General features: G+C 24.8%; 1 protein-coding gene across 2 annotated transcripts; it reads right to left on the reverse strand.

Moving 5' to 3' along the window:
- Window positions 1–1,558: 1,558 nt before the first annotated feature.
- LOC129613014 (uncharacterized) lies at window positions 1,559–11,510 on the reverse strand. 2 transcript variants are annotated; one of them, XM_055526889.1, is made up of 7 exons: window positions 10,994–11,510; window positions 6,536–7,025; window positions 5,926–6,137; window positions 4,961–5,863; window positions 4,317–4,521; window positions 3,986–4,236; window positions 1,559–3,372 (listed from the first exon to the last, which is right to left on the reverse strand). In XM_055526889.1, the coding sequence occupies exons 1-7, from the start codon at window positions 11,167–11,169 to the stop codon at window positions 2,238–2,240; spliced, it is 3,372 nt and encodes a 1,123-aa protein (XP_055382864.1). In that variant the 5' UTR covers window positions 11,170–11,510; the 3' UTR covers window positions 1,559–2,237. The 2 variants fall into 2 exon arrangements, with proteins under 2 accessions (XP_055382864.1, XP_055382863.1); XM_055526888.1 differs by having other exon boundaries at window positions 4,317–4,560.
- Between the last annotated feature and the right edge of the window lie 3,780 nt (window positions 11,511–15,290).

The following is a 15,290-nucleotide window of genomic DNA, read 5'->3' on the forward strand; positions in this document are numbered from 1 at the left end:
TTCTTTTTTTAAGTAAAATATAATTTAACACTAACTTTAAATAAATAAACAACTTTAAATTATGAGTGACACTTTGATGAAGTCATTGTCAATAAACACTGTTCAATACAAAAATATGTATGTGCATGTGGAAAAGATATAAGTGACATAAAGGTCAAAAATTTGAACTGCACGCGCGCCACCATTTTTTCGGACTTGAAACTAAAACCCAAATCAAATTTTATTCTGTTTACTTTATTTTAAATACATATACATACATATGCATGGATATCACAAATTACGATATGAAATTATGTGCAAATGTACATAGGTATGGCGTATAACGAAATAAACAATTAAACAAATTTACGTTGCTGCAGATGCAATTTTAAGTTTATTTTCAAATTTGAAATTTGTTGCATTTGATGCGTACATAATTAGTGAAATCTTAAGATTTTTTCAAGAATTGCCTTTCCCAGCATTTTTTGAAGAACATACAAGTGGGGATTTCCTGACTCGTGATTGAATAACGGTTAAATATTTAAAAAAAAAACTGTGTACCTACTTCTCTTTCCGGTATTTGTAAACTCGGTTATAGGTTTTAAAGGTTAATGAAGTTTGTCATAAAAAAGCAAAAAGGTACAGTACTTAAAGTGAGTTATATATATATATATATATATATATATATATCTAGGTTCTAAATGTGGGTACACATGTACATATGTATGTATGTATATGAAATAAGGTAATTACTTATATGCATAGAAAATTAGTTATTTAAGTATATGCATGTAAAGAATAGTCTTCTTTATTTATTTATACTATTTGATATTTATGAGAATACGGCTCTAAAATAACTAAGAAAATATTTTTGAAATCAAAAAATAATACTAGGATTATATTATATAGTTTATTTTTGTTTAAGTATTTTTATTTTAAAATTTATTTATGTACGTTTAAACAATATTATGATCGAAATTTTGATCGGCAATAAAGTACATACATACAAAAAAATTAAATTACACACAAAATATTATACATATAAATGTTATGTTTAAATTATTGTATTTAATAACTATTATAATGTGTTATAAATGGCATAAATAAGTACCTACAAAAGTATGTATGTAAAAATTTATTAAGGTTAAAATTTCTTTTTGTTATTTATAATAAAATATTAAAATCTTTTGTTCAATTATTTGAATATTTGATTGCACTTTTCATTGCACTAATGTATTTTTAAACTTTACATTAACATATACATATAATAATATAATTTATTTATAATTTATTTAGTTGATAAAAATTAAAAATAATATTGCACCAGTCACCTGAATTAAAAAAATAACCCATTTTCTTTCTTTTTTTTCTATTTATAATTAAATTTTAACCAATTATCTGATTTTCTTAAATTTATAGAAATATTTACAAATTTTAATTAATTTCAATTAAAAAGAATTTATAAAAACTCGTTACAGTATAAGTAAAAGTTAATTTACGATTAAAATACTTCAAAATTGATTCTGTAATAAGACTAAAAATTTCTAATACAAATAAATTTCTTTCAAATAGTGTTAATTGAAAGCCTTGTCTTTTACTTTGTTCAGGCAACAATAGTTGTATTCAAAAATGTGTTGACAAATATTCTCGTTAGATTTTGTTATAAAATATGTAAAATCTCTTTAAATATGTTTCAACTTTCATACAAAAATAATATGTATCGGTTAGGAAGGTACTTGAATACAAAATTTAGTGGCTGTGCGAGTTAATGATAGTAAAACCAATGATTTTAACTTTTGAATAAGAAATTTAAAGTTAAATTTTAATCAACTCAAATATTTACTTATATTATGCACTGGTGATATAACCACTTTTACTTGTAAAATAAGCAAATTCAATGTTGCGAAAATTCCATTTAACATTAATTATTACTGTAGCTATTAAGATATTCAATTCTTAATAGTGATCAATTTTTAAAAGCATTTAGGTATATAAAGAACCTTAAGAAACAGTCGGCACGCTTCGAAATTTGAAAATAGGTGAAAATAAGTAGCATTAAAAAACAACTTAATTATGAATATTTGCGTATGCAACTATCTTAGATTTAATCTTACTTTAAACATATTAATTTTTTTAAGCATACATACGTATAAGCATTTAATAAAAATAACAATTACTCTTTTAATACATACATATGTAATACTAAAAATTAAAAAAAAAAATTATTAAAAATAAATTAATATTAATTAATTACAAATTTATGGCAAGTAACCAAGTGAATCTTCTAAGGATGCACTAACAATTCGCATTGATTGATAATAGCTCTCATTTATTGTTCGACCTTTACCAGAATTTTTCGAAGTACTTCTATGATTGTATTTTTCGATTGCATTCAATTTTGTTAAAAAATTATCAGTTGACGATGATCTCTGATGATGATGTTGACTTCTATGACTACTTGAAGAAGAAACTTTACGACTACTTATGCTATTAGTACTCGGTTTATAACTGCTACTAATACTTCGATTATATCTTTCACAATTTTTTAAATCATCATGCTTCTTTGTGACAAAAGAATTTTTCTTGTTATTTCGATTTACTTGTTCACTTAATAAATTTTGTCTAATACCATTACTCGTTAGAGTATTCTGTTGATTCTGATGTATTTTATTAGTTTGTCCTCTTGATTTTTTATTCTTTTGTAAATCAGTTGTTTGACTTAATTTAACATCAGCGAATATAGCAGCAGCTTCAACACTTTTTTTCATACTTAATGCTTCATGTTGTTTCAATTTTTGTTTTCGTATTTCAACTTCACAACAACTTTCATGGCAACTACTACTTCGATTAATGCTACCAATACTACGGCTACGACTTTTTCTTTGTTTAACATCACTATTATCATCATCTATTTGAAATAATTCATAATCAAGACCAAATTTTTCAGGTGGTTTACGTCTTGTACTTTTCTTATTATTTTTTGTTATTTCAATTAGGCTATCATCATTGTTACAGCATTCAAGACGGCGCTTTTGTTTTAATTCATTATGCGGACAATAACATTTACTTGCACTATTACAGCTATCTGTATCACAATAAGTTGTATCTGATGTGTATCCTGGAGTTGTATCTAACATCGAACAATAACATTTATCATCGGTTCTACATGATAGTAATGAATCTCTTGGTCCAGGTGTACGTGATCGTCTTCGTAATTTTTCATTAAATTGTGTATTATGGCGATTCACAGTTTTCATTGTACCATTTTGATGACGATTCGATTCCGATGAATCCAATAATTCATTATCAGCACCCAAACTACAATAGCAACGATCAGCTGATTCACATGTACATGCTTCAGAATCATAACTGCATTCGGAACATGAAACATAGCTGAAATTAGTGTTTCAAGAGAAGGCAAAACAAAGAAGACAGCACAATAATAAAGACATGAAAGAAAAAATTTTGATAAAAGTTGTGTTAGTTGTGTCGAACCAAAAACAAAAAAAAAATTTAATTCAATATATGAAAAAGTATAATGTTAATATCTAGCAGAAACTGAAAATATGTTAAAAATAAAGTAAATGATTAATAAGATCTCTAAGTAATTTCAATAAATTATTGACTCTATTTTTGCAAATATTAAAATCTGGAAAAAATGTTTATGTAGACTTTTGTAAGAAATTATTTCAATTTGATTTAAGAACAGAATTTAAAAAGTAATAATACTGTTTAAATTACTTAGAGATATTTTTAGTGTTCCGTACAATAAAATTGTAATAGTTTTTAACAATCTGTTGATAATTATCATGAAGAACGTATGTAGGTATCTATTAGGCGATAGTCAATGTAAAACAAAAGAAACATTTCCCTGTATTTTATCATTTCTGGCATGGCGTTTTGAAAGTAGTATTTGCATAATATTTTTGCCTTGTACATACATTCTTTCTGATAAGTGTCGATATACATATGTGTATACATACAACAATATGTTAGAAATACCTACCCACTGGAACTGTTCCTATGAAATCCATTAATATTATTATCATGACGTGCAACAGAAACATCTGATGAACTTGTTGCTCCCATTTTACAACATGGATTTTCTTTTACTCTTGATGAATCCTTTGAAACAGTCTTATTAGTTGTTGATTTAGAAGAAAAATCGGTGCTCTTAAGTGATTTATTAGTTGTACGAAATTTTCCAAAACGAAAAACATTTCTAATCCCACTTCCAATACTAAAATTTTTCTTTTTCTACAATATAATTAAAATTAGTTTAAATTTTTTTGGGGATTAATTATCTTATTAAAAACAAAGATATTAAGTAATTGTACCTGACTATTTTTTCGTTTTAATTTTCTTTTTCTCTGTCTTCTCATTATATTTTTTGATCTTTGATAAAGTTCATCTTTTGTTAGAGTAACAGCTAACTTTAATAAAAATTCCTTATATATTGGTTTCAAATCATTAAATGACATCCCATCAGCATCGATGATTGCATTTAATATGTCATCCAACGAATGGAGATTCTCTTGTAATCTAAATTCATTGAAAAGTTCATTGAAACCAAGTGGTGATCTGTAATTGTGCAATAATATCAAATATATTCGCGAAATTTAGATTTTTTATTTCTTTTCTTTCGCAAATAAACTGATGTGATTTCAATATTAAAAAAGGTATAAATTGTACGAATTTAGGAAAACCGTAAACTCGATTTTCGTTGGAGACATACGGAAATCACTAAGTTTAAGCAGAAAATAATTACATATAATTTACAAATTTACTTTTTCACAATTCCCAAATTTGAAAAGTAAATTTTCAATTAACTGAAAAGTTTTATAAAATAAAATTTTCATAATTCTGAAGGTAAGAATAATGAAGAAAAATTGCAAAACGATTTAATTTTTATTCTGATTTCAATGCAATTTCACCTTTTCTAATATTTTATATAAAAAAAATATACATATTTAAATCTTACCCTCCACCACCACCCCAAACATCATTTTTTCCAGAATTTCTACGTGTGGCACGTGATTTGTATCGGGTTAGACCGCCTGTGTTTAAAAAACTTCCAGAACGTGGTATTGCAACTCTTGTTAAAATATCACCACCTTCGCTATTACGATGATAATGTTGCTCAGAATTCGTAGTAGATTTTTTATTTTTTTTAGATTCAACTTTTTTTTTACCATTTGAATTTGTTGTGGATGAATTTAAATCAACAATGCTATCGATACCGTCAGTGTAATTTCCTGAATTTAATGCAATAGAATTTTTATTGTCTATATTATTTGTGTTATTCGTCAACAAATTAATTGGCTTATTACGAGCTGGAGTCGGTATTGGTGGAGCTCTTTTTGTTTTATGTGATTTTTTTTTTCGTTCTTCAGTTGTAGTTTCGACAACACCCTGAAAATTATCACTTTCACCACTTAATGAACTTGAAGCAGCACGTTTTTTTCTATTTTGTGATTGTCTTGTTGATCCTGCTAACGAATTAATTGATTCAGTTCTGTTCATTTGATTAGAACGAAGACGATTAGATCTTCGAAGAGAATTTTTTCGACCAACATTTGCTAAACTGACGTTACCATTTCTTGATAAATAATTTGAACCATTTGCAGCTGAACTACTAGCAATGCTTATACAACTAACACCATTTTGATTTCGAGGAGTTCGTTTTTTTGAACTTCGATGTGAATTCGTACTTACATGAGACATTAAACTTTGATATAGGGTTGCTGCAATAACTATGGCATCTTCTGGGGTTTGACAAACGAATGCATGACATTCCAATAATTTAGGAATACCTGAGGAACGCATTACAACAGCAAAAATTGGCGCATGTAAACCGGATGATAAACGTCGTTGATCTGAAGCACTAAAAAATGTAAATTAAATTAAGTTTGGAACGAATTATTTGAACAGGGCTAAGAACATTACCTAAGTGGTTGAAATAAAGATGATTTATCAATATTTTCTGGATCAGTTATGAGAGGCAGAAAAGCAGCACCACCTTCTTCTTGTGATACAACAAATTTTACTGCCGACCATACTGCGATATTATGAAATGGTGTCATTTTTGATTCTTTGTCATCATCTTGTCGAAAGCGTAAACCAGATGCACAAATATCTAATTGACCATTCGGTTGATTCTTAAAAAATATATATATAAATAGCTAATAAATATCCATATTTAAATTTTTATTTTATTCAAAATATTTATGTAATTAATAATAAAGGGAACAGAGAAACAGGTGTAGTAATAATTGAAGGTGGAAAATAATCTACTTTGGTAACATTCGAAACTGGACAAACGTAAGAACCGTATAGAAAAATAGGAAACGCATAGAAGAATATTTTAACACTATTGCAAATCTGCAATACTAAAGTGTAAAAACGTGATCGTTTAACTTCCAGTAGTGGATTTGCAGCACAACAAGAAAAAGAAGCGATTTTGAAGACACATATGGATTTTTCAGATATCAAGATATTTAAAATTGCAGAATTTACAAGATATTGAAATAATTCTTTTTTAATTTAAAATTCTTACCCCTTGTATTGCATCACTTAGATATAGTTGCCTTAAAGGATCCTGTAATCCTTGTAAACTAGTAACTTTATCTTTTAATGGCAATGAACCTAAACAACGTACATCAAAACTACATGTAGCATCTTTAGCAACATCTGTAAACATACGTTCTATTTGTGCTTGTACACTATTACTAATACGCTGTACATCCTGTTTAACTCTTTCACCATTTATTGTTATAACATCACTTGATGTACTATTATTTCTAACAAGATTTGTTCGTCTTTTCAATGAACGACTACTTATATTTTTATTAATTCCATCATTATCATCATCATGATTATCATTACTATTATTATGACTACTACTGTTATTTCCATTTTTCATATTATCACCAGTAATCAATGATGTTCCAGATAATTCACTTTTACCGTACATTATTATTGATCTAGTTCGATGTGAACCACGACGATCATCGAATCGATTATGATGATGACTGCTTTTTATTGACCTGGAAAAAAGAAAATAAAAATAAAATAGTAAATAAAAGAATTTTAGTGAAATTAAGTTGAATTTGAGAAAGAAATTAAAAAAACTAAAAATAAAATCGATGTCATAAAAGAATAAAATACTTAAATTGCGTTTTCTTTTCAAAATTATAAGTAAGTATAATTAATATTTGGTTGAATAAATTTCAATTCTGAAAGTGACTGAAATAAATTATTATAAAAATTTTTTATAATTTTGAATTATAAGATTTTTATAAAGACAGACTATGATTTACAAATGCCATAATAATTATATAGATTCGTTTTCTATCTATAAACAAAGATTTATTATGCGTTCTTCGTATATCTAGTTTCTTTAGTTTCAAAGTTTCAGCTAAGTATATTTAAATTTTATTTGTTATTTAGTTGTTCTTAACGTAATGACTAAGAAAACTTTCATTCTTGATGAAAATTAAACCTGCTTCATAATAATTGAAGCAGGTTTAATTTAGTTTGAGTAGCAAATGGTGATATGAATTTACCCAAAATTCTATTAAAATTGATTTCTAGCGAAAATGTTGGGGGGGCTTTCTGTTTTTTTTTATAGGAGAGTCATATTATTTACATAAGTTATTTATTAGAGCAAAGTTTCTCAGTATCTCCCTTCTCCCTTTAGTGAGAGCATCATTTACTTTCCAGACCCAGCATACTGAATTTAACCCTAATTCTGCAGCGCCCCAATAACATCCCGATAATTTCCACTCGATTCTTGCTTAATGCTATAATTTCCTCGAACCGCTTCTGGTTATAATAACCCGTAAGCCGTCTTCGGCCCTCTGATCGACTTCTTTCTGTTTCTTTTCTTAGTTTCTAACAAAAGCATGTGGTCCGATATGACAAAAGGGTTCGGGCCAAGGAGAGATATGTTAGATCGGCATGTCAGCTGAGGTCTTTCTACGATCGTGTAGCCTGACAATTAGTACAGATTGCTGAACATTAAACTTTTCAAGACAGTTTCACACTGCTCCAGAGATTGTCGAAAATGAATTGAGCACCATTGAAAGCGACCCGATTGTCCGACATAATGATAATATCCTGTCCTCGATCTTTCAAGGTTAAACTGAACGCACAATTCAATGGCATGCATTTTGATCTGAAACACGTTCGAAAACGTCCCCACAGGTTTGAATAATTTGGTTCTAGGCCAAATCGCTCCCTAACCCGTCCCTTTAAGTCAGTGTGCCACCACTTAATAGTATATGACTTCATTTGGATCATGCACTATTTATTTATAATATAATATACATTACGGTACAGATAAGTATAACAGATTTTATATATGTATGTAACTGTAAAAATTGTAAAACGGCTTAAAATATAATATTGATGTAAACTTTATGAATATTGCGCTAAAAATAACCAATGTAAGTGAATCAATTAATTTATTTTAAAATTGATTTATTCCAAACATTATTATGTTTTTTTTAAACACCATAAATTTCTATTACCATTATTATTCATAAAATATTTAATGAATATTTTTATAATTAAATATTTACAAAACTTATTATTTATTATATTAATAAACCAATTACATGTTGCTTCGAATTTCTGATTGAACATGATATTTGTTTTAATGTCTGTTTTACACGAAGTTTATTTCTTTAATTTGTTTCTGGTTGTAAAATTATTACATTTTTTATATTTCATATTTTTACCGTTAAAGTCTAAAAATATCAGAATTTAAAATGATTATTAATAAATTATACCAATATAATCGTAATATTATGCAAACAAGATGGTTATCTGACTTATTTGTATAATTTTTTTTTATATTCAAAAATTTATAAAATATTTTTAATAAATTTTGATGTAAATTTATAAAAAAAAATTAGTTAATTGAATGTTTTAATGCAAGTTTCGAAAGTATAAGTATTTTAAGTATTTAAAATTATCAAATTATTTAATACTAAAAAAGTTAGTTCTTTATTTTTTTTTTTCAATATTATTAAATATTATTTGAAGAAACACACCGGTCTGTGTCTTCAAATTTTTAACTCATTTCATTTAGAAATTTATTTCTTGTGTAAAAGTCTACATGACATAGCTTCATATTTTTATATAGAAGGTAAGATTTTTATATAAACGCAAATCCTGAATATTTATGTGAAATTTGTATACTCGTGAAGCATAAAATTAGCATTCTATTTACCCACAAAGTGCGACTGCGCCCAGTTACTCTGTTGCTTCAAAAGCAACGTACACATTGTGTCGAAAACTTTCTGAATTGTTTAAATTTAGAAAAATAATTATATCTTTTATAAATATTTTATATATCAGATATAGTTTGTATTAGTAATCAGTTCGAAAACTCTGTTGTTCTCTGTTGTTGCTCTGTTTTTATGAGGCAGAGCTTGTTTATATTTTTAAGATAAGAATTACTCTTAATAGAATTTCGGAGTCGGGAAGGTTATTTATAAATTTAGTGTGTTTATTAATTTAAAATTAATTTTTAATGTACTCAAAATTAATGAAAGTAATCGTACTATATAACAATTTAAAAGTGTTCTAAAATATGGAATGAACAAAAAATTTTTAACTTTACAAAATAAAAGAATTAAGAGAGAAATTTAAATATTTTACATACAAATTTGTTTTTTATTTTGAATTTTGTAGTGAAAAGTTTTAAATTTTCATAATTAGAAAATAAAAAATTCATATGTGCTCATTAAGTGAATTTCTTGATAATTATTCTTAATTACTTTTTAATAAGATTGTGGAAACAAATTTAATATAAGGGAAAGTAAATAATCTAAGTTTAATGGAAGAAGATTTTTTAAAATAATATTAATAAATTTTACACTTTAATGTGATTAATTTAAATTCATTTTATACGCTTTAAAAATTGGTTTTCAACTTAAATTTGGTCTAATTTTTCAAAAATTTTTTATTTTTTGTCTCTAAATATACCAACAATTAAGAAAACTTTCTAATGTACGCATTAAGTTAAAAATCATTAATAATTGAAAATTTTAATATTTTAATTTCATTTTCACTCTTCATAATTTTAATTTTTGAATTATTTAAAAAATAAAATTTCAATTTTACTTTTAAATATTTTTGATGAATCATTCCAATTATAATTTAGGAAAGTTAACTTTCGTTTATATTTTAATTCTGTAACTAGAGTTTTTTTTAAATTCAATAGAATAATGTTACCTTATTATATTTTTGAAAAGTACCTCTATATTAGATACTATAGATTAACCTTGTATGAAATTTTATTTAATACGAAATTAAAATTTGCTTTAAATAGAAGACGTATAAGAAAATCAAAAAATACAAAGGAATTAATTATGTGCTAGTATATAAGAAAGAAAGAGGTTGCTTTAATTTTTTAAAGTAGCTAAAGAGGTTAAAATTGGTCAGAAAACAATATTGTGTATAAGATATAATTTTTGTTAAGACTTAGAGTTAAAACGTACGCGTTGTACTATTTAAGCAAGAATTAAAATGAAATTTTGTGCTACAGTCAAATAAAATAAATATTTTTCAAAATCCTGTTAAAATTTAATGATCATCTGAAACTGTTAAAAATTAAGAAACATCGAAGATGTCGTACAGGAGAAAAATGTATAAGCTAAAACCGAGCGAAAAAATTCTTTGAAATAATTGTTAATTTGAGTACATTGTAAAAGAGTTTTATAATCAGGTAAATGGGCAGACAGAAGGATATGAAGAATGAAGATAATTTTTTTTTTAAAAATATGTCAAAGGAATGAGAAAATAAGAGAATTACTTCTCTCCTCATTATTTTATATAAAGCAGTATAAAAAGTAATCAAATAAAGTAATTGAAAATATTAAAATTCTTAATAAATTAATTTAAAAAAAAATTTCATTTACATATTTATACATCGTAATCTTATATTTATATGTGTGTGTATATTTCCTTTAATTTACAAAAATAAAATAAAAAATTTATTAATTACCTTGTGTCATCAAACATTGCATCAATTTTGATTTTATAAATTGAATTACGGCTAACACTTGACACATTATCCAATTGATCGTTATCTAATAATCGAAAACCAGATGATGTACTTGATGTTTTACGATTACGTCCCATTTTTGGAACAACAGCTGAATCCACTTTACATGTAACCATAATGTTATTTTTTTTTTTCTTTAATGTTATAATTTTAATTCGTATTTTTTTTTTTTGTTGTTATTTATTTTATAATTTCCTTTTTGTTTTTTTTTTTCAATACTTTTACTTTATTTGAATCATTTTATTTTATAATCGATAATGAGTAATTACCCGAAAACATTAAAATAAGAAAAATGAAAAATAAAGAGAAAAAAAAAATTCACGTGCAATTGTTATGACAAGTATTACAACACATTTATATTGAACACTATGAACAGAGTATAAAAATAAGAGAGATTAAGAGAGTTATTAAATCAAATGGTGCATAAAATTTTTTTATTTTGTCGCTATTTTCGACCAGAGTTTTCAATCAGCACAGGCTTTTTTTTTTGTTTACAATATTATTAAACTATTATTAAGTATGTATGTATGTAAATATTTCACTTACAATAATTATTTTATAATTAAAAGGCTTCATTGATTTTCAACAGAATTAAAACAAAAGAAAAAAACAATAACAATAACAGTACAATTATTGTGTTATGAATGTATGAAAATTATAAAGCAAAGTGTGTTTGTGCATGCATGTTTAAATAATAACCTTTATTAGCATAAAATCACTTTTTATTTTTTATATACCATTTTTTTTTTAAATTTCTTTATTGTTTCAATATTTTAATTTTGTTTAATTTTACTTTTATTTTTTTTACTTGTATTTTTTATTTTCTTATTTTCTTCTTATTAATGTTATTTATTTACTTTTAATTTTCACTTCTTTTCAAAATTCATTTTCTGTTATAATGTGTGTACACTGTACATATACTCAATTGAATTATTATTGCGTTCTGTTACGGGCGCGCACAGGCTTATACATAAAGTGTGTACACATTTGCATACACAAACATACATATATATATATATATATATATACGAATATTGTTATCTGTCAATGTTATTAAATTATTATTTTACTGTTAGAGAATAAAAACAAAGTAAAAACAAAAAAAAATTTGAATTAAACTTTCACTTGTTCACAATGTTTATAATAAAATTTAAAATGTATGTATGTATGTATACATATATTAAAATATGTATTATATGTATATGGTAACCACGGGATTTAATTGTGCTAACTGATGCAATTTTAATAATAAATATACTTAATTTTTAAAAAGTTTAAATAAAATTTAATCATATTTAGAAATTTATTAAACATATTAATGTATAGACATACACATATGCAACTAATGCATGTCTGTACGTACATATACATACATATGTATATGTAAGTATATGAGTTTTTCTTTTAAAATTATGATTATTAAATTAACAAGTAAAATTATTAAATTTTATAAAATAAATAAAAATATTAGAGGTGAATTTTAATCAGTTTTTTTGTTGTTTGTCTTTTAATTTATTCTTTTTAATAAATTAATAGAATATTTTTTTTGTAGCCGCAATTTTTAAAAGTAGATTCCTTTTTTTTTTTTTTTGAATTTTCCATTTAATTTTATTTATTGCGCTCGTATTTTATTGTGATATTTAGTATATTGGCGTTCTTTAGGTGTGGTGAAATTTTTTTGTTGTTTTCCTGTAATATAAATATAAAAAAAATCATTGTTATTTAATTAATTAAATAATTATAATAATGTAATTGAAGTAAATAAATGCAGTAGTTAATAAATAATGTTTTATTATTAGAAATTTGGTTCTAAAATTAATACAAATCCCGATAATTTTTGTAAAGTACTCTAATTACTATGCAATCTTAAATGTAATGGATGTAGCAGAGAAATAAAAGATGTTTGATGGTACAAAGTGATAAGAATATATAGTCAAACATATTCAAAACTATTCAAAAAGTTGAACTGGAAAATTGTATTGCATATTTATTTATTTATTTATTTATTTCAAAAAATTCTCTAAAAAGAGCCTAAGCTCGTACAGAGTGTTCTCTTATTAATTATTTAATATTGTATAACAATTTGACTTTAACTTAAAAATTCTAGTAATAATTTCATATTGCTAAATGTGAGATAAAAAAAAAAAAACTTAAATATATATAAAGTGGCTATAAATTTTATAAAAATTTGATTTTTTTTAGGTATTCATGAAAATCAGTTCTACGAGAATTCAATTGGTGACAGAAAAGTTTCACGTTGATGTTAGACTAATGTAACAAATCACTAAACATAGGTGATTTATATTAAAGCATTTTGATGTACTAAGATGCCATTGACAATTGTTTGTGTAAAATGTTAAATAAATGTTAATCATAACCTAGATAATACAAATTTTCTTTAAATTTTCTTTCATTTTTGGAGCTCAGTTGAATACTTTAAACTAATTTTGTATTCTATGCCAAAATTTTATATTAAGAGTTTAAATATAAAATATAATAATGCAAACATATAGAAGCAACAAAACATATTTTAACACGCGTAACACAATTATCTATTTGGGAAAAATTTAAAATATCTAGAGCTAAATATATAATAGATATATATACATATGTATATGAATAGCTCGACCATGAAGTCATGTGTAAAAATATCTTAATAAACAACTTCATAGAAAAAATTTTGAAAAGTGTATTTGTATCGTTTAATAAAGAGTAATCGAACAATAATCGAACAATAAATTACCGTTTACGGTTCCTAAATTAACTTTGATAATGTTATTAAAATAGTAAGAAAATAAAAAATTAAAAAAAAAATTTAGCGTTTTGAAGGCAATAAAATTAAAATTTAATTCCGTATAACTTTAGGGTATTAAAATTATTGCAGAACAATATTTGATTTCTAAATCATGCCTAAATCAAATATTTGTGGCAATTGGCAAATAATAATGATTTCCACATATTACATAAAGAAGTAATTGTTTTTTTTTTTAATAATTTGAGAGTGCTTATGGTGTGTTTGAAACTTCAATTTTTAATTCTACTTTAATTCTTTCTTCAGAGAATTGAAATTTCAAAATTATGAGCATTTTGAGTCAACCTCAAAATAACAAGTCACTTGACTTGTAAATAACCTTTTCCGATTACCGTCTTAACCTCAAAATATTTATTTTGAGAAGAATTTCTTAAACAACTCTCTTTTTCGATTTTGTAGCGGTATAATACGACGTATTTTCTCTCCATCATAGAGTAAACGAAGAGTCTTTTCTTCAACACATTCAAAATACTTTTGCTTATCAATTTATAGAGACTGGTTTTAAATGTCAAGCATTTATTATGTCGGAAGAGATAGACAAGATTTCTTATTTTATTTTTTCTTTACATTTTTTTTTTCGATTGCTCCATTTTTTGCTTTTATAATTTTCGCACACATTTTTCGTGTTTTAAATTTATTGATTTTTTTTTTACTTTGTATAATTATGATGGCATTATAATAATTTTTATTTTTTTTAACAGTTAAAATTTTAACACTATAAAATTGAGGATTGAATAAGAATTATAAAAAGTTTCAGAAGCAATCCCAATTTTTTTTTTATATTTTTAACGTGAAGATGAACGCAGCAGGTTAATTTTTATTATTTTTTCGATTAGAAGAGATGAAATGGTAAGATATTTTTTTTTGATTTGAAGAAATTAAGTCTTTTTCAACCAGTGGTTTTTTTTAATTACTTTTTAGAAGCATGTGAATTTGAAAAATTTTAATGGATTTTGTGAACTTGCTTTAACATTCTGTATCAACGTATCCAAACCTATCCCATTGGAATTTTTGTATAATTGCTTTATTTTGGTTCACGGTTGTTGTAGTCTGAATTTAATAAAAGAGAACTTATTCGTGATTGGGTAAATTATTTTAAGCAATTTATATATGTAGACAAACGATTTAATAGCTACACACGTTAGTCCATTGAATAAATGTTAATATGGTTGTGTATGCAATTAAAGTGTTAATGAAAAAAATTTACTAAAATTTACTTACCACTAGATCCGAGAAAAAAGAATTAAACTTATAGGAAAGTACAAAAATTTCACATAATTTTGAATGTGACAATTTCCTTCATGTTTAAGAATGTAAAAATCATTTCGTTATTGATTTCAACGAGAGACACTGTGCATAAACTAGAAACAGAGATAGTTTACTTGGACCAAAGTGAAGAAATAGTATCATGATAAAGGGCTTGAA

This window comes from Condylostylus longicornis, unplaced genomic scaffold, assembly GCF_029603195.1.
Source record: "Condylostylus longicornis isolate FDR11 unplaced genomic scaffold, ASM2960319v2 ptg000080l, whole genome shotgun sequence".
Taxonomy (NCBI): domain Eukaryota; kingdom Metazoa; phylum Arthropoda; class Insecta; order Diptera; family Dolichopodidae; genus Condylostylus; species Condylostylus longicornis.